Source organism: Elephas maximus, chromosome 1 (genome assembly GCF_024166365.1).
Source record: "Elephas maximus indicus isolate mEleMax1 chromosome 1, mEleMax1 primary haplotype, whole genome shotgun sequence".
Taxonomy (NCBI): Eukaryota; Metazoa; Chordata; class Mammalia; order Proboscidea; family Elephantidae; genus Elephas; species Elephas maximus.
The window spans coordinates 118,087,153-118,110,995 of record NC_064819.1 but is presented as its reverse complement, the minus strand read 5'-3'; the positions used below and the strand labels follow the sequence as shown (position 1 = coordinate 118,110,995).

General features: G+C 39.7%; 1 protein-coding gene across 1 annotated transcript; it reads left to right on the top strand.

Moving 5' to 3' along the window:
• Positions 1-1,635: 1,635 nt before the first annotated feature.
• Positions 1,636-22,507, top strand: LOC126069964 (glutathione S-transferase-like). The gene is made up of 6 exons (XM_049873656.1): positions 1,636-1,722; positions 10,393-10,444; positions 12,667-12,799; positions 16,408-16,549; positions 20,553-20,684; positions 22,337-22,507. The coding sequence occupies exons 1-6, from the start codon at positions 1,636-1,638 to the stop codon at positions 22,505-22,507; spliced, it is 717 nt and encodes a 238-aa protein (XP_049729613.1).
• Positions 22,508-23,843: the final 1,336 nt, after the last annotated feature.

The following is a 23,843-nucleotide window of genomic DNA, read 5'->3' as shown; positions in this document are numbered from 1 at the left end:
TATAGGGTTGCTATGGGTTGGAATCATTTCAACAGCAACGGGTTATTTTGGCAAGAATTCTTCACAGACTTACTTTCTATCACACCACATCAGGAGGAACATGATGTCCGCTTGTCCCACTTTCAGTGATGTCGGATGCTTAGAATTGTCAGCCCAATCTTTCCATTGTATTGCAGAGCTTCCTATTAACCCTTTCAGTAGCCATTAATAATCATTGCTTAGATCGGTGGTTCTCAACTCTGCCTACACCATTATTTATCATCTGGGAAGATTTTAAAAGACACCAATGCCAGGGTCCTATTCAGATCATTTAAATCAGAATCGCTCAGGATGGGGTCCAGGAAGTGCATGTGTATACATGTGTGTGTGTGCATGTGTGCATGGTGCAGGTGTGTGTGTGTATGTCTGCGTGCATGTGTCAAGTCTCTTAGATGATTTTAATGGGCACCTAGGGTTAAAAATCATTGGCCTAGATAATTTATTCTGATTTCCAAAATGGGGATATTCTCCATCTATCAGTTATTCTGCATTTCTTTTACTGAGCTCTTGATATGTACAAGTGCTGGTTTAGAAAGTGAACAAGTTGATAAACTGCAAAAGAAATCAGCTTCCTTTCATACCATGAAGACATTCACTCCTTCTACTCCTAAAGTCACTTCCACCCTTCTCTGCAGCATGTTTACTTTTGAGGACACCCTCCAGGTACCCCAAGCTCCTTGGAGTATCCAGGGCCTGTCACCTCACCCATAGCTACTCTGCCATATACCACAAGCCCCAAAGGCTATCTCGGGGCAGGGAGTGGAGGGGCTTTTAATTTCTGCCTTTTTTTTTTTTCTGTGTGCTGTTTCTGTCCTATTTTAACTTCTTCAAAATGAGCATGAATTATTTCTCATAAAGACATTTTCATTTTCAAAAGGGAAAAAAGCATGAAAAAGACATGTTTTGCCTAACTCTGCAGTTTTGCTTTAAATTCCATTGAGTCATTGAAAATCCTCCTGGGTTCTTTCTCCAGGCTTTGGAGGATGCCAGAATTAAAATATCAACATTAATTTGGAAAGTGAAAAACATTGGCCTCCCCTAGCCCCACAGTTTCTCCAGTCTAGGCTTGGTCCTGGCAGCAGATGGGTGGAGGGCGTATACAGAAAAAGAGAGAGAAAAAGGAATGCTCAAATCTTGCCACCTGCCACAGGAGGAAAAACTGGTCAGAGTCTGACTCTTGAATCCCTTGCATTGGTCTGGCTTTCTCACTCTCGTTCTCTTTCTCTCTAATATTGCTACCAAAACAAACCCCAAAACCAAACCTGTTGCTGTCTAATCAATTCCAGCTTGTAGCGACCCTGTAAGACAGGGTAGAACTGCCCCTAGGGTTCCTCAGACTGCAAATCTTTCACGGAAGCATACTGCCACCTTTTTCTCCCTCAGAGCAGCTGATAAGTTTGAATCTCTGACCTTTTGGTTAGCAGCCACGTGCTTAACCACTGCACCACCAGGGCTCTTAGTATTCCAAACAGACCTGTCTTTTGTGAGGACTGTTGTAAAGACCTTTGCTCTGTCAAGAAGGGGCAAGGTCACAATGTAAAAAGGTTGCATACTGAGTCTTAATCAGTCTCTGCTGTTTTTCAGGAACATTTAAGCATGGCTGGGAAGCCCAAGCTTTACTACTTCAATGGACGAGGCAGAATGGAAAGCATCCGCTGGCTCCTGGCTGCAGCTGGAGTTGAGGTAAGAGAAAAAAGGAAGTGGGAAGGAATATTTGCCTTCAGTCTAAAAAAAAAAAAAAAACACAGGCGATATATTCATATAATTTTGTTTTAAAAATAAAAAATTAACACATAAAGTTAAAATTCAGTTGGATGAGGTGGGCCCAAGATGGCGGAAGAGACAGACGGTTCCGGCAAGCAGTCTTTACAACAAAGACCAGAAAAAAACAAGTGAAACGAGTATATTTGTGATAAGTTGGGAGACCTGAGCTTCAAACGCAAGCTTAGAAAATGAGCTGAGGGGCAGGGGAAGGAAGAGATGGTTCAGAAGTGGAGAGTAGTTACCGAACCTGAATCGCAGCGAGCCCTCACATACCATTTCTGGAGCAGCGGCGGCAGTGGACTGATACTAGCGTTCGGCTGCAGTTTCCTCAGGGAGAAGCAGCCAGCCACACAGCCTACTCACACCTCCAGAACCTAAGAAGAACGGCACTCTTGGCAAAAGCCAAGTACTTGTGTGTATTTTAATGTGTCCCCCCACCCCCAAGCCGGCTTCAGCGGCTGAATTCCCTGGGCTTGAGAAAGGCACTGCTGAGCACCTAGAGCTATCCTCCTGGCCTTGGGGAAGGAAAAAAATTACAATTGGGGGAAAAGATAATTTGCTAGCTGCATTAAACGGGGGGGGGGGGGGAGGGGGGCTCTGGACAGAAGCGGCTCCTGTCCAGGCATAAATGGTCCGTGGACTTTGAGCACCTTTCCCTTCTGCATGGACCTGTGGGGGCCTATTTCGGGACAATAGGCCCTTGTTGGCAGACTACAACCATTTCAGCTGTGCGGTGGAGAGGTGGGCATTTGATGTTTGACATTGCTTTTCCTATTAAACAAGGTCCTTACCTACCCACATCAGGGGCCTAAGGACTGGTAGCTCCACTCAGGTCACCCAGCCACCCGCGACAGGGGTCCAAAGATAACTGGTACCCCCCAGTCCTCACAACCAAAAACTTTGGGTGTCCATTGTCCATCTGCAGAACCCACCCACCTGTACACTCTAGGGAACAGGGACGCGCTTTCCTCAGAGACACTCGGGGGTCGGTTCTCAGCCCCCTGCCTTGCTCAGAGTGTGACCCTCTGCTGCAATCAGATACCGGCATATATGCCAATCACCCCTGCCCCTCTAAGACTGTAGGACAGAGTGTGTACCACATACATGATGATCAGCTACCTGGAAACCTTAGCGGAATATATACAAGAAAACTGAATGGACTCCTAGACTGATATACCTGATAACAGCTCTAGCCATCTGGGGACAGGACATCAGAGCTCCAAAGGTGAAAATAATCAAGCTAGCTCACTCAAGCAACCCATAGGGGTATACCAAAACAAAGCAAAGCAAGAAGCTATGACACACTAAGCAAGCATAAACTAGCACAATAATTTATAGATGGCTCGGAGACAACAGTCAATATCAAGTCACATAAAAAAACAGACCATGATCACCTCAACAGGCTCTCAAAACAAAGAATCCAGGGATCTTCTAGATGAAAGTGCATTCCTGGAATTACCAGAGCCAGAATACAAAAGTTTAACATACAGAACCCTTCAAGACATTAGGAAGGAAATGAGACAATACCCAGAACAAGCCAAGGAACACACAGATAAATCAATTGAAGGCATTAGAAAGATTATTCAGAAACATAATTAAAAGTTTAATAAGCTGGAAAAATCCATAGACAGACAGCAATCAGAAATTCAGAAGATTAACAATGAAATTACAGAAGCAGACAACTTAAAAGAAAGTTAGAGGAGAAGATTTGAGCAAGTAGAAGCTAGAATTTCTGAACTCAAAGATAAATCACGTGGCACTAATATATTTGAAGAAAAATCAGATAAAAGAATTAAAAAAAATGAAGAAACCTTAAGAATCATGTGGGACTCTATCAAGAGAAATAACCTACGAGTGACTGGAGTACCAGAACAGGGAGGGATAACAGAAAATACAGAGAGAATTGTTGAAGATTTATTGGCAGAAAACTTTCCTGATATCGTGAAAGATAAAAAGATATCTATCCAAGATGCTCATCGAACTCCACATAAGGTAGATCTTAAAAGAAAGTCACCAAGACATATTATAATCAAACGTGCCAAAACCAAAGATAAAGAGAGAATTATAAGAGCAGCTGGGGATAAACAAAAAGTCTCCTACAAAGGAGAACCAATAAGAATTACCTCGGACTGCTCGGCAGAAACCATGCAGGCAAGAAAGCAACAGGATGACACATTTAAAAAATTGTCTGCCAAGAATCATATATCCAGCAAAGCTGTCTCTTAAATACGAACATGAAATTAAGACATTTCCAGATAAACAGAAGTTTAGAGAATTCATAAAAACCAAACCAAAACTACAATACCAAACAGAGTTTTTGGTTAGAAAATCAATAATCTCAGGTATCAGCCCAACACTAGAACACTGGGCAGAGAAACCAGAGTCAACGCAGACAGGGAAATCCAAACAAAAAGAAACAAGAATTAAAAAAGAAGCTCAAAACAGGGTAACAACGATGTTATCGTATAAAAGAAGACAACATTAAAATAATAAAGAGAGGGACTAAGAAATGTATTCATACAGCTTATGGTGATACAAAGAAATAAAAGTTAGGTTTAAATTTAGAAAAATAGGGGTAAATATTAAGGTAACCACAAAGGAGACAAACTACCCTACTCATCAAAATAAAACACAAGAAAAAAATAGAGACTCAGTGGAAACAAAACCAACAACAAAAATATGAGGAAAGGACAATACATAAAGATAATCTACTTAGCACATAAAATTAAGTGGGAAAAAGAAACTGTCAACACACAAAAAAAAGGGCATCAAAATGATAGCACTAAATTCATACCTATCCATAATTACCCTGAATGTAAATGGCCTAAATGTACCAATAAAGAGACAGAGTGGCAGAATGGATTAAAAAAAACAAGATCCATCTATATGCTGCCTACAAGAGACACACCTTAGACTTAGAGACACAAACAAAAACTCAAAGGATGGAAAAATATATATCAAGCAAACAACAATCAAAAGAGAACAGGAGAGGCAATATTAATTTCTGACAAAATAGACTTTAAAGTTAAATCCATCATAAAGAATAAGGAAGGACACTCTACAATGATTATTAAGGGACAAAACACCAAGAAGATATAACCGTATTAAATATTTATGCACCCAATGACAGGGCTGCAAGATACATAAAACAAACTATCAGCATTGAAAAGTGAGATACAGCTCCACAATAATAGTAGGAGACTTCAACACACCACTTTTGGTGAAGGACAGGACATCCAGAAAGAAGCTCAATAAAGACAGGGAAGATCTAAATGCCATAATCAACCAACTTGACCTCATACACGTATACAGAACACTCCACCCAACAGCACCCAAGTATACTTTCTTTTCTAGTGCACATGGAACATTCTCTAGAATAGACCACATATTAAGTCATAAAGCAAGCCTTAGCAGAATCCAAAACACTGGAATAATACAAAGCATCTACTCTGGCCATAAGGCCATAAAAGTGGAAATCAATAACAGGAAAAGCAGGGAAAAGAAATCAAACACTTGGAAACTGAACAATACCCTACTCAAAAAAGACTGCATTATAGAATACACTAAGGATGGAATAAAGAAATTCATAGAATCTAATGAGAATGAAAACACTTCCTATCAGAACCTTTGGGACACAGCAAAAGCAGTGCTCAGAGGCCAATTTATATCAATAATGCACACATCCAAAAAGAAGGGCCAAAGTCAAAGAATTATCCCTACAACTTGAACAAATAGAAACAGAACAAAAGAAACCCACAAGCACCAGAAGAAAACAATAAAAATTAGAGCTGAACTAAATGAAATAGAAAACAAAAAAACAATTGAAAGAATTAACAAGACCAAAAGCGGTTTTTTGAAAAAATCAACAAAATTGATAAACCACCAGTCAAACGGACAAAAGAAAAACAGGAGAGGAAGCAAATAACCTGAATAAGAAATGAGATGGGCAATATTACAACAGACCCAACAGAAATTAAAAGAATCATATCAGATTACTATGAAAAATTATACTCTAACAAATTTGAAAACCTACAAGAAATGGATGAATTCCTAGAAACACACTACTTACCTGAACTAACACAAACAGAGGTAGAACAACTAAACAGACCCACAACAAAAGAAGAGATTGAAAAGGTAATGAAAAAACTCCCAACAAAAAAAAAAAGCCCTGGTCCAGACGGCTTCACTGCAGAGTTCTACCAAATTTTCAGAGAAGAGTTAATACCACTACTACTAAAGGTATTTCAGAGCATAGAATAGGATGGAATACTACCAAACTCATTCTATGAAGCCACCATATCCCTGATACCAAAACCAGGTAAAGACACCACAAGAAAAGAAAATTATAGACCTATATCCCTCATGAATGTAGATGCAAAAATCCTCAACAAAATTCTAGCCAATAGAATTCAACAATATATCAAAAAAATAATTCACCATGACCAAGTGGGATTCATACCAGGTATGCAGGGATGGTTCAACATTAGAAAAACAATTAATGTAATCCACCACATAAATAAAACAAAAGACAAGAATCACATGATTTTATCAATTGATGCAGAAAAGACATTTGACAAAGTTCAACACCGATTCATGGTAAAAACTCTCAGCAGAACAGGAATAGAAGGAAAATTCCTCAACATGATAAAGAGCATTTATACAAAGCCAACAGACATCACCCTAAATGGAGAGAGCTTGAAAACTTTCCCACTGAGATCAGGAACCAGACAAGGATGCCTTTTATCACCACTCTTGTTCTACATTGTGTTGGAGGTCCCAGCCAGAGAAATTAGGCTAGATAAAGAAATAAAGGGCATCCAGATTGGCAAGGAAGAAGTCGAAGTATCTCTATTTGCAGATGACATGACCTTTTACACAGAAAACCCTAAGGAATCCCCAAGAAAACTACTGAACCTAATAGAAGAGTTCAGCAGAGTATCGGAATACAAGATAAACATACAAAAATCAGTTGGATTCCTCTACACCAACAAAAAAGTACATCAAATAGGAAATCATCAAATCAATGCCATTTACAACAGCCCCCAAGAAGACAAAATACTTAGGAATAAATCTTAACAGAGATGTAAAAGATTTATACAAAGAAAACTACAGTACACTTCTGCAAGAAACCAAAAGAGACTTACATTAGTGGGAAAACATACCTTGCTCATGGATAGGAAGACTTAACATTATAAAAATGTCTACTCTACCAAAAACGATCTATACATTTAATGCAATTCCGATCCAAATCCCAATGAGATTCTTTAATGAGATGGAGAAACAAATCACCAACTTCATACAGAAGGGAGAGAGGCCCCGGATAAATAAGGCATTACTGAAAAAGAAGAACAAAGTGGGAGGCCTTACTTTACCTGATTACAGAACCTATTATACCGCCATATTAATCAAAACAGCCTGTTACTGGTACAACAACAGATACATAGATCAATGGAACAGAATTGAGAATCCAGACATAAATCCATCCACATATGAGCAGTTGATATTTGACAAAGGCCCCAAAACAGTTAAATGGGGGAAAAGACAGTCTTTTTAACAAATAGTGCTGGCATAACTGGATATCCATCTGCAAAAAAATGAAACAAGACCCATACCTCACTCCATGCACAAAAACTAACTCAAAATGGATCAAAGACCTAAATATAAAATCTAAAATGATAAAGATCATGGAAGAAAAAATAGGGACAAAGTTAGGAGCCCTAATACATGGCATAAACAGTATACAAAATATTATTAAGAATGCAGAAGAAAAACTAGATAACTGGGAGCTCCTAAAAATCAGACACCTATGCTCATCCAAAGACTTCACCAAAAGAGTAAAAAGATTACCTACAGACTGGGAAAAAGTTTTTAGCTATGACATTTCCGATCAGCGCCTGATCTCCAAAATCTGCATGATACCGCAAAAACTCAACTGCAAAAAGGCAAATAACCCAATTAAAAAACGGGCAAAAGATATGAACAGACACTTCATTAAAGAAGACATTCAGGTAGCTAACAGATACATGAGGAAATGCTCACAATCATTAGCCATTAGAGAAATGCAAATCAAAACTACAATGAGATTCCATCTCACTCCAACAAGGCTGGCATTAATCCAAAAAACACAAAACAATAAATGTTGGAGAGGCTGTGGAGAGATCGGAACACTTATACACTGGTGGTGTGAATGTAAAATGGTACAACCACTTTGGAAATCAATTTGGCGCTTCCTTAAAAAGCTAGAAATAGAACTACCATACGATCCAGCAATCCCACTCCTTGGAATATATCCTAGAGAAATAAGAGCATTTACACCAATAGATATATGCACACCCATGTTTATTGCAGCACTGTTTACAACAGCAAAAAGATGGAAGCAACCAAGGTGCCCATCGGTGGATGAATGGATAAATAAATTATGGTATATTCACACAATGGAATACTACACATCGAAAAAGAACAGTGAGGAATCTATGAAACATTTCATAACATGGAGAAACCTGGAGGGCATTATGGTGAGTGAAATTAGTCAGTTGCAAAAGGACAAATATTGTATAAGACCACTATTATAAGAACTTGAGAAATAGTTTAAACTGAGAAGAAAACATTCTTTTGTGGTTACGAGAAGGGGGAGGGAGGGAGGGTGGGAGAAGGGTATTCACTAATTAGATAGTAGATAAGAACTACTTTAGATGAAGGGAAAGACAGCACACAGTACAGGGGAGGCCAGCACAATTGGACTAAACCAAAAGCAGTTTCCTGAATAAACTGAATGCTTCAAAGGCCAGTGTAGCAGGGGCAGGGGTCTGGAGACCATGGTTTCAGGGGACATCTAAGTCTATTGGCATAATAAAATCTATTAAGAAAACATTCTGCATCCCACTTTGAAGAGTGGCGTCTGGGGTCTTAAAGGCTAGCAAGCAGCCATCTAAGATGCATCAATTGGTCTCAACCCACCTGGATCAAAGAAGAATGAAGAACACCAAGGACACAAGGTAATTACAAGGCCAAGAGACAGAAAGGGCCACATGAACCAGAGACTACACCATCCTGAGACCAGAAGAACTAGATGGTGCCTGGCTACAACCGATGACTGCCCTGACAGGGAACACAACAGAGAACCCCTGAAGGAGCAGGAGAGCAGTGGGATACAGATCCCAAATTGTCATAGAAACACCAGACTTAATGGTCTGACTGAGACTAGCAGGACCCTGGTGGTTGTGGCCCCCAGACCTTCTGTTGGCCCAGGACAGGAACCATTCCCGAAGCCAACTCTTCAGACATGGATTGGACAGTGGGTTAGAGAGGGATGCTGGTGAGGAGTGGACTTCTTGGATCAGGTGGACACTTGAAACTATGTTGGCATCTCCTCCCTGGAGGGGAGATGAGAGGGTAGAGGGGGTTAGAAGCTGGCAAAATGGACATGAAAAGAGAGAGTGGAGGGAGACAGCGGGCTGTCTCATTAGGGGGAAAGTAATTGGGAGTATGTAGCAAGGTGTATATAAGTTCTTGTGTGAGAGACTGACTTGATTTGTAAACTTTCACTTAAAGCACAATAAAAATTATTAAAAAAAAAACTCAGTTGGATCACCATCTTCTGCCTATGCCCCTGTTGGCTATCCTTAAGCAACCTCTACCCAACAATATACGGCATCAACTTGTGTGCTGTTTCATCCATTTAGAGATGGATAATTGACAGATAAATAGATGGTAATGAGAGAGAGAACAGAAGACAGAGGCAGAGAGAAAACAAAGACAGAGAGGGGCGGAAACAGAGGCAGACTCTTGTTCATTAATTTTTATTGTTTTTCAAACCTCAGTTTTTATTTAGAATTAGACCAGAACAAAATACAGTAAAACCTGCACAGGAGGCAATGTGAACCCAAAGACTACCTATTGAAAATACTATTTGTTTTGGGGGACATTAAATACTTTTCAATATAAAATTAAAAAAAAAACCTTGAGTTTGTCATTTCTTTGTCTGATGACCCAATTTTTACAAAGCAATAAATGGCCAAATTCTTTTAATTATTCATTTTTTGTTGGAAAGGAGGTAGACTGGGATCTTTCGGAAAATATAATATTTTCCAGTTATGTGCTGGGTGTGTAGATCTCTAATCAAGCTAGAAAATAATGCAGAAAATCTCACTGCTTTAAATGTTATATTAAAATTATACTATGCAAAATTTATATGTTCAATTTGTGGGTGTACTTTAAAAAGAAAGTGTCCAGATGTTACTTGGTAATAATCTAACAAGACCGAAAACTAAAGACAAAGAAATACATCTTGAAATCATCAGTAATAAACTCCACCTTGATTCACATTTCCTTAAATAATGCCACAAAGGGTTTTTTGAGTTAATTCAGTTCTATTGTTAGATTATTACCAGATAACAAAGTAAGCCCTTTGTTATGGTTTTATATGAAAACTTCTTTGGTTTTACAGGACTCAGAAACAGACAGCATGGGTTCAAGAGCTACTCGTAAATTGGTTTAATTGGTGACTTTGCCTTTTCCTTCTATCACGATTATCAACAGTAATAACAATAAAAATGATGACGGCAATATATTCCTGTGTTTGTTCTTTAGTTTGAAGAAGAACTTTTTGAAACACGTGAAGAATTTGAGAAACTAATCCAAGGTGAGAAAAAGCCTTGTTACTCATGATGTTGCATTAGACCAAGTTTATGAGACAGTCTCTCCATTACTATGAAAGGCAGACAACCCCCTCGCCCCCTCCCCACGCACACACTCAACTATTCTACACCAAAAACCCAGTGCTGTCGAGTCGATTCCAACTCATAGCAACCCTGTAGGACAGAGTAGAACTGCCCCCCAGAGTTCCCAAGGAGCGCTTGGTGGATTCGAACTGCAGACCTTTTGGATAGCAGCCGTAGCACTTAACCACTACGCCACCAGGGTTTCTGCATTCTACACCAGAGCAGTAAAAATTACATAGGCATTGTTTATCAATATCCCTCTGTCAGGAAAGCAGTGCTTGGATCTTGCAACCTTCTAATTGTAATAATTCCAACTTCGTCCTTTTGTTTTCTCAGCCCTAAGAATGATGTCTACTTTCTGTAATTGCACCTATTCTTTATATTAAATTCTCTCTGCTAAAGTGGCTGGTGTGGTTGTCTCCCAGTAGGACTCTGACTGATGTAATTAGGAAGCAGAGAATGTCTTTACTATTAGACCTGGCGGCAAGGGCAGAAAAGCCAGGAATATCTTGCATGGAGCTGGCCCAAAGAAATGGGAGACAATGGAGAGGAAAATTGGCTCAATTTAAGGTGTTAAATGGGAAAGTACAGGGCCAGCCTTACTTTTGTCCTGCCAAGGCAGACAGACTGACACGGACAGAAAGAGAAAAGAGAGAGTCTATTCATTCTTTTGAATTAAGCCATTGCTTTAATGCAAAGATTCCTTGGAAGGTTGAAAAATTAAGCCTAAAACAGAGAGCTGACACTCAGATGGGAGAGCACTGGGTTCTGATGGGGTAAAGGAAGAGAAAGGGGATGGGAGGCTCATTTGGTGAGTGGTGAGGAATAATGTGTGGAAGGTACATGGAAGCAAACTTCAAGGAGCACTTTGAATTCAGGCTGATGAGATTAATCGTCATTCTCTTATAAGTGAAGGGGGTCATGGACAAGTTTTAAGCAGAGCCTTATAACCTCTGGAAAACAACTCCGGGAGTGCATGTAGGGTGAATAAGAAGGGCCCATCTGGAGAATGAAGAAAACCAAAGACACAAGGGAAAGATTAGTCCAAAGGACTAATGGATCACAAGTGCCACAGCCTCTGCCAGACTAAGTCCAGCACAACTAGATCGTGCCCGGCTACCACCACTGACTACTCTTACAGGGATCACAACAGAGGGTCCCAGACAGAGCTAGAGAAAAATGTAGAAAAAAATTCTAACTCACAAAAAAGCCGAAACTTACTGGCTTGACAGAGACTGGTAAAACCCCAAGAGTATGGGCCCTGGAGCCCTTTTACCTCAGTAATGAAGTCACTCCTGCGGTTCACCATTCAAACAAAGATTAGACAGGTCCATAAAACAAAACGAGACTAAATGGGCACACCAGCCCAGGTACAAGGACGAGAAGGCAGGAGGGCACTAGAAAGCTGGGAATAGGGAGCCCAAGATTGAGAAGGGAGAGTGTTGAAATGTCGTGGGGTTGGCAACCAATGTTACAAAACAATATGTGTACTAGTTATTTAATGAGAAGCTAGTTTGTTCTGTAAATCTTCATCTAAATAAATTTTTCAAAAAAAAGGCCCACCTGGAAGGAAGGAGTCCTGGGTGGTGCAAATACTTAGGTGTTCAGCTACTAACTGAAAGGTTGGTGGTCTGAATCGATCCAGAGGCATCTCGGAAGAAAGGCCTGGCAATCTACTTCTGAAAAATCAGCCATTGAAAACCCTATGGAACATAGTTCTACTCTAACACACACGGGATCGCCATGAGTCAGAATCCACTTAACAGCAACTGGTCTGTTGTTTGTTTGATGTTGTTTTTTATAAATCTGGAGAGAGGCTAAGTTTACAGTTAGGACATTATTGTGGTAGTTCGAAGGTAAAAAGAATCTAAATTAATAGAGTGGCCATAGGAATGGAGTGAAAGTAATGAAAAAGGGACATCTTTGATCAGAAAGAAAGCTTTGTATGTCAACATCATAGCTTGCATTTAATACATTTTTGTATGAATGAATGGAAAAATGTTCCTCCTTTTAGATAAGTCCCTAAGAAGATTTTGGTATTATTTGATAACATAATCCCATTTTGCAGCACCTTTATTTAAAAAAAAATATAGTGCCTACTCTGGGAGAGTAAATAATCCAACTTTTCTTTGTGGATTTTAAGGTGGAAGTCTGATGTATGAACAAGTGCCCATGGTTGAAATCGATGGAATGAATTTGGTAGAAACCAGAGCCATCCTAAGATACATAGCTGCGAAATACGACTTGTACGGAAGGAACCTGAAGGAACAAGCCTGGTACAATAATCATTTCTTGCTTAGAACAAAACTAAAATAAAAGCTAGCTTTTAGGTTTATGAGCAGTCCTATCTAGTATAGTTCTTCACAAATTAGCAAAAAATTCTTCTCTTGTTTGTTAACTTTTTATAATGGAAAAATATAAACTCATACCAGAGGAGAAAGGATAATATAGCAAACTCTATGCACACAACATTTACCTTCAACAATCATTAATTCATGGCCAATTACAGAGTTTTAATTTTTGGATTCTATATTTAGTGTTGGAATCCCTGGTGGCGTAGTGGTTAAGTGCTACTATGGCTGCTAACCAAAAGATTGGCAGTTCAAATCCACCAGGCGCTTCTTGGAAACTCTATGGGGCAGTTCTACTCTGTCCTATAAGGTTGCTATGAGTTGGAATTGACTCGACAGAAGTGGGTTTTGGGGTATATTTAGTGTTAAGCAGCTAGCTCTCATGTATAAAGTAAGGACAAACACTTTTGTAAGGAAATCTGCTTTCTGTCTGGGTTTACGCCCACTGGATGGGAGTAGCCCATGGGGTAAATCACAAAAATACAGACTCAAAACTTTTTTTTGAGGGGCGGGGGGTCTGAACTCTAGTGGTAGAGTGGTTAAAGCACTTGGCCGCTAACCAAAATGTCAGTGGTTTGAACCCACCAGCCACTCCACAGGAGAAAGATATGGCAGTTTGCTTCCTTAACGATTTACAGCCTCGGAAACACTCTGGGGCAGTTCTACTCTGCCCTGTAGGGTTGCTATGAGTCAGAACCCACTTGACCGTAACGGTTAACTCTGTGAAACTAATTCTTCTGGAAATGGCTGTTGGAAACCACCTTGTTAGTCTATCATCACACCAGATATCTAACCCACCCTCCCAGAGATTAGTTAATTCTCACCTGCACACATCAGTCCTTTAGCAATGGGCAGACCCATCTATAAATTGACAAAATGGCCTTGTCTTACTTGGAGTTCAAAACAGCAACCCTAAATTGTAAATTATTGCACAAAATTAGAAAAATATTGGTTGAGAAAAAATATTTCATTTTTACTAAGTGATGTGTGTGTTTTAAATAAATGTCTCATAGCTTAAGCTGTTGTTTTATTTTAAAAACGTATATATTTTCAGAAGCTTAAAAAATTTTAACGCAGTAAAAATTTTTAAATTGATCTCGTATTTTAAAATCTCAACATAAACTTTCTCTGGTGTTTTAGTAGCTTCTAACTGCCAACTTTCTGCTGATTGCATCCTACAGTGTAGTTAAACACTTTTCTCTATCCTCTGTATTTCCTGCAAATTGGTAATTGAATCTAGAGGCTTGATCAGACTCAAGTTTTAGCGGTTTTTGCAAGACTACTTCATAGTGTTGGTGCATTCCTCTGTTAGGGAGCATAAAAAGTCTGTCTATCCTTTATGATATTAGTAATCATTGATATTCAGGGCTACACTTCCTCTGCATTTATTATCTGGAATACTTCTAGAAAGAAAAACATCCCTTCATCTATTTTTGATTACCTAGAGATACGGATTCCTATAGGAAAGACAGTTGTTATCATCGATGCTCGAAATGTCCTACCTTTGCCCAGTGGGAACCAAGTGGCTCCTAGGAACTTTTGATCTGACCCCAGTGGTCTCTGGTAGCTTCCTTGTTACTTGGTGTGACATGATGATCCAGGTTAATCCTATACACCTCTTGCTCCAGACCTGGGATCAGCCATTTCTCTAAGAAACCCTAGTTTAACGCATGTCAGAACAGTTGTTGTTGTTGTTGTTGTTGTTGTTAGGTGCCATCGAGTCAGTTCTGACTCAAAGTGACCCTATGTACAACTGAACCAAACACTGCCTGGTCCTGTACCATCCTCATAATCCTTGCTATGTTTGAGCCTGTTGTTGCTGCCGCTGTGTCAATCCATCTCGCTGAGAGTCTTCCTCTTTTTCCCTGATGCTTTACTTCACCAAGCACGATGTCCTTCTCCAGGGACTGGTCCCTCCTGATACGTGTTCAAAGTATGTGAGACACCGTCTTGCCATCCTCGCTTCTAAGGAGCATTCTGGCTGTTCTTCTTCCAAGACAGACCTGTGCATTCTCCTGGCAGTCTATGGTATATTAACAGAACTAATGTTCATAAATTAAAAATGAATTAATATTTAAAATGCCTTCATTGGTGTATCACTGTTATAAAGTTTTCTATGTGTTGAAAATTTTATATTTTAAAACTTTTCAAGTATGTAATCCCACAACAACCTTGATTCTCAGAATGGTTCCCTATGGTTATCTTTTATTGCGGAACATTCTCTCACAGTTCTGTGAGTTAACAGGGCTTAGCTGGGTGGTTCTCACCCACTGTCACTCATGCAGTTCTCCACTCTAACGTCTGGCACATACGAGTAAAGGGCTGGGACAGCTGAGGCTGGATGGGCATCTCTCTCTGTCCACATGTGGTTAGCTTAGGCTTCCTCACAGCATGGAGTTTTCAGGGTGGTCGGACTTCTTACATGGTATCTGGCTTCTCTTAGAGATAACATTCCAAGAGGCCCATGTGGAAGCTGTAAGGTTTCTTGTGACTTAGCCTTGGAAGTCTCAGAAAATTACTTTCACCACATTTTATTGGTCCACCAAGTCACCAAGCCTTGCTCAGGTTCAAAAGGAGGGGAGAGGTCTTTGACTCTCAATGGGAGTAGGAGTAAAGAATCTGAGGCCATTGTAAACCTTCCACAAACACCCATTGCTATCCTAGGTTAAAGTTAAAGCAACTACGGTTCAAAGAGATTAAGATACTTTCTTTCATTGGACCAGGCCTCAGATTTCCCAATGCCCAGACCAGCACTCTTTTCATTATGCCACAATGCCTTGCCAAACATAGTACCCATCTTTCCATTCATTCTGCCATAGAGATTTGAGTGGCATCAAGTGGTAAGCTGATGTTAGGGGGTAAGTTCTGTGCCCCATTGAATTAGCCTACTAAGTTTGAGAACTTTCAATTTGGATGTAGAGATGGTTGGCAGCATAGAAGCCTTCCTCTACATGTGTCAGTGTAAATTATTTCACCATTATTATAACATTTAAATAACAAAATACAATCTTTACCTAATTTACCATTTGGGGATTATTTTAATATTTTGTATGTATGTGTTTTAATTAACATGAACCTTACCAGGAAAAAACCAGTTGTCATTGACTCAGACTCATGATGGCCCATGTATGTCAGAGTAGAACGGTGCTCCACAGGGTTTTCAATGGCTGATTTTTTGGAAGGAGATCACCTGTCTTCAGAGGTGCCTCTGTGTGGGCTTGAACTTCCAGCCTTTTGGTCAGCAGTCAACTGTATTAACCATCTGCAGGGACTCCGACATTAGCCTTTCATTGTTAACATTGACACATCCACACATCATCATTAATACACTTTAGTCCTATAATTTTCCTACCTTCCAGATTTTTCTTAATATCCAGAGAAACAACATGCAGACAGAAAAACTGGGCTCGTGGAACATTGAGACCCCTGGTAACTAGGCAGGTGAACTGAGGCACTGCTTAAAATGTTTCTTTGGCTCAAGAATAGTTCCCTTTCTCTGCAAACTCTTTCTTCTCATCACTCTTTCTCTCTAGGATCGACATGTATGTGGAAGGCTTGAAGGACCTGAATGATATGATTATGCTCTTTCCATTCTCTCTGCCTGAAGAGAAGAAAATGAGCCTTGACTACATTCTCGAAAGAGCCACTAAAAGATTCTTTCCTGTTTATGAGAAGGTACACAACAAACTTCTGCCCTCCTTTATGACTTAGAGGAAGGGGGAGAAAAACAAAATTAGAGGAAGAATTTTATTGATGGATGAAAGATCCCAGAACGCTTCGTGAAAGCTCAAAATTCTTCAATTGCAATTATAAAATACATCTGACCTGCTCCTTCCTGCCTTAGTCTTCTGGGTTTCCCTCCTTCCTTTTCTCCCTTCCTTTCTCCCTCCCTCCCTTCCTTTTTTTTTCAAGATTTCATGCCTTAACTTCATCACTATTTGTAGTTCTGGTGCTGATAGAAGAATTTCAGATTTATCTGATACAACCTGGAGTAAAATAGAGCCATTTATAATCAGGATTTGGGGTGAGGGGATCCCATACTAATTAGAGAGCTGTTGGGGGGGGGAGGGCAATGGATATTATTTCTAAAATACATAGGGTAATATTAGGGCTTTAGGGTAGTTTACAAACCTTAGCAGAACTCCATGCAATATTCTAAAAAGTTAAGAAAAAGTGTTTTAAAAAACACTGTATTAACCACTTTGGAAATCTATCTGGCGTTATCTTAAACAGTTAGAAATAGAACTACCATACAACCCAGAAATCCCACTCCTCGGAATATACCCTAGAGATACAAGAGCCTTCATACAAACAGATATATGCACACCCATGTTTATTGCAGCTCTGTTTACAATAGCAAAAAGTTGGAAGCAACCAAGGTGTCCATCAACGGATGAATGGGTAAATAAATTGTGGTATATTCACACAATGGAATACTACGCATCGATAAAGAACAGTGACGAATCTCTGAAACATTTCATAACATGGAGGAACCTGGAAGGCATTATGCTGAGCGAAATGAGTCAGAGGCAAAAGGACAAATACTGTATAAGACCACTATTATAAGATCTTGAGAAATAGTAAACCTGAGAAGAACACATACTTTTGTGGTTACGAGGGGGGGAGGGAGGGAGGGTGGGAGAGGGTTTTTTTATTGATTAATCAGTAGATAAGAACTGCTTTAGGTGAAGGGAAAGACAACACTCAATACATGGAAGGTCAGCTCAATTGGACTGGACCAAAAGCAAAGAAGTTTCCGGGATAAAATGAATGCTTCAAAGCTCAGCGGAGCAAGCGCGGGGGTCTGGGGAACATGGTTTGCGGGGACTTCTAAGTCAATTGGCAAAATAATTCTATTATGAAATCATTCTGCATCCCACTTTGAAATGTGGCGTCTGGGGTCTTAAATGCTAACAAGCAGCCATCTAAGATGCAGCAATTGGTCTCAACCCACCTGGAGCAAAGGAAAATGAAGAACACCAAGCCCACATGACAACTAAGAGCCCAAGAGACAGAAAGGGCCACATGAACCAGAGACCTACATCATCCTGAGACCAGAAGAACTAGTTGGTGCCCGGCCACAATCGATGACTGCCCTGACAGGGAGCTCAGCAGAGGACCCCTGAGGGAGCAGGAGAGCAGTGGGATGCAGACCCCAAATTCTCATAAGAAGACCAAACTTAATGGTCTGACTGAGACTGGAGGAATCCCGGCGGTCATGCTCTCCAGACCTTCTGTTGACACAGGACAGGAACCATCCCTGAAGACAACTCATCAGACATGAAAGGGACTGGTCAGCGGGTGGGAGAGAGACGCTGATGAAGAGTGAGCTAATTATATCAGGTGTACACTTGAGATTGTGTTGGCAACTCTTGTCTGGAGGGGGGATGGGAGGATAGAGAGAGAGGGAAGCCGGCAAAATTGTCAAGAAAGGAGAGACTGAAAGGGCTGACTCAAGACGGGGAGAGTAAGTGGGAGTAGGGAGTGAGATGTATGTAAACTTATATGTGACAGACTGATTGGATTTGTAAACGTTCACTTGAAGCTTAATAAAAGTTATTATAAAAAAAAAAAAAATTAAAATAAATAAATAACAAGCCCCAAAAAAAAAAAAAAAAAAAAAACACTGTATTTTTCATCTGTCTGCATTTTTAACAGCTGAAAAATAATGTCGGGGGGGGGGAACTTGAGCTTTAAGTAAATAGTGCCATCCCCACCACCAGGGTTGGCTGTCTTGTTTAGCTATCGATACTTTTGACCTCCAGGTGCATTCATTACAATATGGGTGAATGTGGTACAAGATGAAGATGTTAAAATTTGGTAAAAAAAAAAAAAAAAAAGACTGATGAGTTTTTCAAACCCACCTGCAATACTGGTTTAATCCATCCTTTCTGGCTTGAGTTACAGGATGGTCCTAATTGAATGATTTAATACATAATTTAAATATGTGTCACACTCAACAATCTTAGGACCTAAATCATACAATACATATTATTTAATAAATATGTACTTGACATACCTTTCCTTTAGATTGCATTTAGTGAGTTATCAGGTCCGTAGCACCAAAATGGATCAAACCATGAATATTCCAGACCCCAGGTTTTCTCCACATCACTTGCTTCAAAAGTATTTAAAAGACAATATATTCACTTGTACTCAGCATATAATTTGAGAGATTTTTCTGTTATAACTTTACTAATATTGACAATGGAATGGATGTTTAGTGCCCCACCATTTCCAATGACTCAAGTGTTTGTTGTACAGTCCTATGAAGTACAGAGACTTTGCTCATGGCTAAAAATAGTAATAATAGCGACATCATCAACAAAGTACTAATGATGGTGATGACTCAAAATGCTGTCCATTTTGCATTTATTACCTCATTAAATCTTCATAAAAACGCCATCAAATAGGTACTGTTGTTATCCCCATTTTCAGAGGAGGCAACCAGAACTTAAAGAGGCGAAGTAACTTGCCCAATGTCATACAACTAATAAAGTTGGAGCTTGCATTCAAATTTCTCCAATGCCTGATCCTATGCCCAAGTATCACAAAATCCTAGAGTTTCAGGGCTACAGCATACCTTAGTGATCTACTACACCAATCTTTCATTTTGCAATTCAGTCGATTTTGACTCTAAGTGACCCATATGTCACAGCCTTATTAGAAGGACATTTGTTTAGAAAAGCGAGGCTTGGGTCCCTGTGAGAATGATGCTCTCCCTGCAAACAAAGTGTCTTCAAAGAGCAGCAAACCTCAGGACCCTGCCCTCAGATGGTGCAAGGAGAGAATGTCTTTATGTACCTGGAGAAGCCACAAATTCAAGCTATGGAGTAAAGTCATTCTATAGAGGTTCACAAGGTAGGTGCAAGGAGATGGGGGGAGGGGAGGAAGCACACAAGACCAAGGTAATTCCCATGCTCAAAATACGCTGGGTGGATTTAAATTATTCTAAACTCCCTAGCCGCCATTACTGAACATTTTGATCAAAGATGCTACAGAAGAATTCTCATCAAAAGGGGGAAAATGCAGAACAGAATTTCAAATTCTTACAGAATTCAGATTTCTTGATTCATGGAGGCTGGATGAATCCCTGAAACCAAAGCCCTGAGATAATCTTTAAACCTTAAACCAAAAATATGCCCCGAAATCTTCTTAAAACCAAACAATAGTTTAGCTTAACTAGTAAAAAATGTCTACCTTGAGCATTATGCTTTTTAAGATCTATCTATTGGGATTAAAGGGACAACAGCAACTCGTAAAGATTAGATAGGAAGCTTAGGGGGCAGTGAGTTTATGTTAATGGGGGGAAGAACAGTTCAGAAAAGGAAAATGGGAATGGTTGCACAACTCGAAGAATGTAACCAGTGTCACTGAATTGTACATGCAAAATAGTTGAATTGGTGTATGTTTTGCTGTGTATATTCTCAAAAACAAATAAATTATATATATGTGTGCATATATACAAAAAAAAAATATTCCAACCTCCTTCAGATGAACAAGCTGGGGTCTCCAGAAAAATGAGGTTTGCTTGGGGTCACACGGCTAGCCAGCGGCAAAGACTAGAAACCAGGTTTCTGGACTTTTAGAAGACTTGCTGTCAAATCACGCTGACTTTAAATTTTATGCTAGTTATGATCCTAAATCTTCTACCTTCTCCTTCTCAACTATCATGCAGGCACTAAGAGACCATGGGCAAGATTTTCTTGTGGGCAATCGGCTGAGCTGGGCTGACATACAGCTCCTTGAAGTCATCTTAATGGCTGAAGAGTGCAAACCCAGTGTCCTCTCAGGTTTCCCTCTGCTGCAGGTAATGCTATCTCAATAGCTTCTAAGAACTGCAGGGAGAATGAATTTATCGTCATTTAAGAATCCACTAATTTCTTTATCCAAAACCTGTGCTAGAGATACAAAGGTACTCTAAAGGGACATACCTGGGGTGGGGAGGGGGAGAAAAGACAAGGACAGATAGCTTCAATATAACATAGTAAATTAAAAAATAAAACAATGTCAGAAAACAGATGAGGGTCACCTGGACCACCCTGGGAATCTGGGGCAGGCTTCTTGCTGGGCATAAGTCAAAGATCAATATCAAAGACTTTGCCTAGAATGTAGTAGAACCTCAATAAAAGTTGCTTCCTTCTAGATAAAATGGGGGGGAAACAAGATAATATCCTAACACAGCTATTACCTGAGAACAATAAACACTGACTGAACTCTTATAATATCCCAGGCACTGTACCAAGCACTGAACGCGCATTACCTCACTGAATTCATTCCATTCTCAAACTAGACAGGAAACAAGGCTCAGAGGGGTTAAATAACATTCCTGAAGTCACACTGTTAGCAGGTGACAGGTCTGGGACTCAAACATCAGTCTGTCTGATGCCTGAGTTCTAAAACACTTTGCTACATCTGTGGGTTCCTTTGCCATCTTTTAAAATATGCTTATTTAAAACAGTTGTAATCAGAGTTATGACAATTCTGCACCCTCAGTTTTCTACCTCACACTATATTATAAGCATGTTTTGATATTGTTATTTAATGTCTCATTTTTATATAGTCTTTTACATACACTTTTGTAATTTTTCATGATTATATAATATTCCATGGATTGTGCTCAGAATAACCTAAGTTTTAGTAGTAAAAGTCATCAACGACCTAAATGGCAATATCTGAGGTACATCCACACAAACAAGGAGACATGTATCAGGTAGAATTTTATGCAGCCACTTAAAGTTACATTTTCAAAGATTATGTAACAACATGAAAAAATGCTTATGACATAAGAAAAACGAGGAATTTCTCCTATTAGTTGAATATCAGGCTACTCTGGCACGTTTTCTTTTATAAATAACATTGCAAAGGCATCTTCACAGGTACAGATTTTTCCACATGTAAGATTATATCGATAGGGCACAATTTTAAAAACAAGATTGCTTGGTTACAGCCTCTGGACATTTTGTGGTTCTGGAGAAATATTGCTAACTTACTTTCTACAAGGATAGTATCATTGTGCAATGCCACCCAATATATGGAAATCCCATTTTACCTCCACCTCCACCAGCAGTGGGAATATAAATTTTAAATATTTTTCCCCACATGCAAAAATGTGCCTCATTTATGTTACACTTTGTTTACTTTGCTATATTCTTTTTTCATGGATAATGCCCTCTTGCATTTTAGAATTTTTTTTTCAGTTGCTGTTGACTCCAACTCACAGCAACCCCATGTGTACCCAAGTAGAATTGTGCTCCACAGGGTTTTCAATGGCTGATTTTTTTTTTCCCCTCAAAGTACATCACCAGGCCCTTCTTCAGAGGTGCCTCTGGGTGGACTTGAACCTCCAACCTTTCAGTTAGCAGTCGAGCATGTTAACCATTTGTACCACCCCCATTTACATTTTACTTGGTTTATTTTGCTTCAGTCTTCTCTCATGGATAATATCCTTTTGCATCCTAGGAATTCAAGGCCAGGGTCAGCCACATCCCCACAATTAACAAATTCCTCCAGCCTGGGAGCCAGAGGAAGCCCCCCTTGGATGAAGAATCCTTGGAGACTATGAAAAAAACATTCAACTGTGAAAATGGCATGTATCTTAAAAACATGGGTGCTGTAATAGCTGACTATTAACAAATGAAGAGCTCTAAGGAATTCAGTAAATATTTCACCATACACCTGTAGCAGTGCCCACAAAATATCACAAGGCCATTGAAATAAAGTAATGAATGCATAAGGATATCAGGAATCCCGTCTGTAAATCAAAGAACTTTTTTCTATTTCTCATAAGACAATCAAATATCAATTAATCAGAAACATCCAAATAAGAATTCCTTAGCATTCTACTTATTGCAAAAGAACAAACTCATAAGCAAACAGATAGATGTTGAGGATTTCTTGAAACAAACACATACATCACCATCACCCACTTCCACCACATTTCGGGAGAGGTCCAGGGCACAGTACAGCTTCACACTTGCTTCTTAAATTTTCAACCACTAAGTATTTCACAGTAGGAATCCATGTTCAAAATGGGGGACTTGGAGCTCCGAGAGAAACTTACTTAGCAAAAGAAAATCAATGACCCTATTTTTTCAATTCTAAACTATAATCAAATGTAAGAAATGCCATTAATAGCAGCTGTTGATGTGTGTGTGGGTGGGTAGGGTGGGGTAAGAGGGAAGGGAAACATACATTAAACGAGTATATTAAATTTATTAATTTTTTTTTTTTTTTACCGAGAAACACAGTATACATTTCTTTGGTCAATTTCACGTTTAGTTTCTACTGCAGTATAATAGCCATGTTGTTGTTAGCTGCTGTTGAGCCAGCCCCAATTCATGGCGACCCCACGCACGACCTGTTCAGCATGATAGCAACACACAAGCCTACACTGATTGACGGGCAGGTGGTGGCCATGCATGACATGTACTCGCTGGGAACGGAACTGGGTCTCCTGCACAGACGGTGAGAATTCTACCACTAAACTACCACTGCCTCCGACGATAATCATAGTTTAAGCTCTTGCCAATCGGAATCTGAAGGTTCTTCTGAGTCATCTTTGACAGCTGGCAGGTAAGGGGAGCACCCTAGTGACAACAGCTTTTCCAAGCCATGCTTGTGATAACAACCTCTTGGGCACCATTAGGGTTTACATTAGAATTAATGGATATCTTCGAAGTACATCAAAGGATTTTGTTTGAGTTTCCTATTTGGTTAAGCTAGCAGGGTCAACTCAAATTTTTTGCCTCCCTGTGTAAGTCCACAAGTGACCGAAAAAGTGCCTACAGCGTTGATTTGGGGATTACAGATAAATTGTAGCCAGTGGGCAAATTCGTAAAATTGGGATCTGTGAATACTGAGGATTGACTGTACATAAAATAGACGCAGTAAATGAATGAGCATCATGGTTCTTAAGCCCCCTTAATGATAACAGTGCTTGACAGTTAGAATTGTTTAAAACAACAAA

Coding starts and splice junctions, on each gene's coding strand:
- LOC126069964 (XM_049873656.1), top strand. CDS start 1,636: ATGGCTGGGAAGCCCAAGCTTTACTACTTCAATGGACGAGGCAGAATG. Junction 16,550..20,552: donor TCTTTCCTGTTTATGAGAAG/GTACACAACAAA, acceptor ACTATCATGCAG/GCACTAAGAGACCATGGGCA. Junction 20,685..22,336: donor CAGGTTTCCCTCTGCTGCAG/GTAATGCTATCT, acceptor TTTGCATCCTAG/GAATTCAAGGCCAGGGTCAG.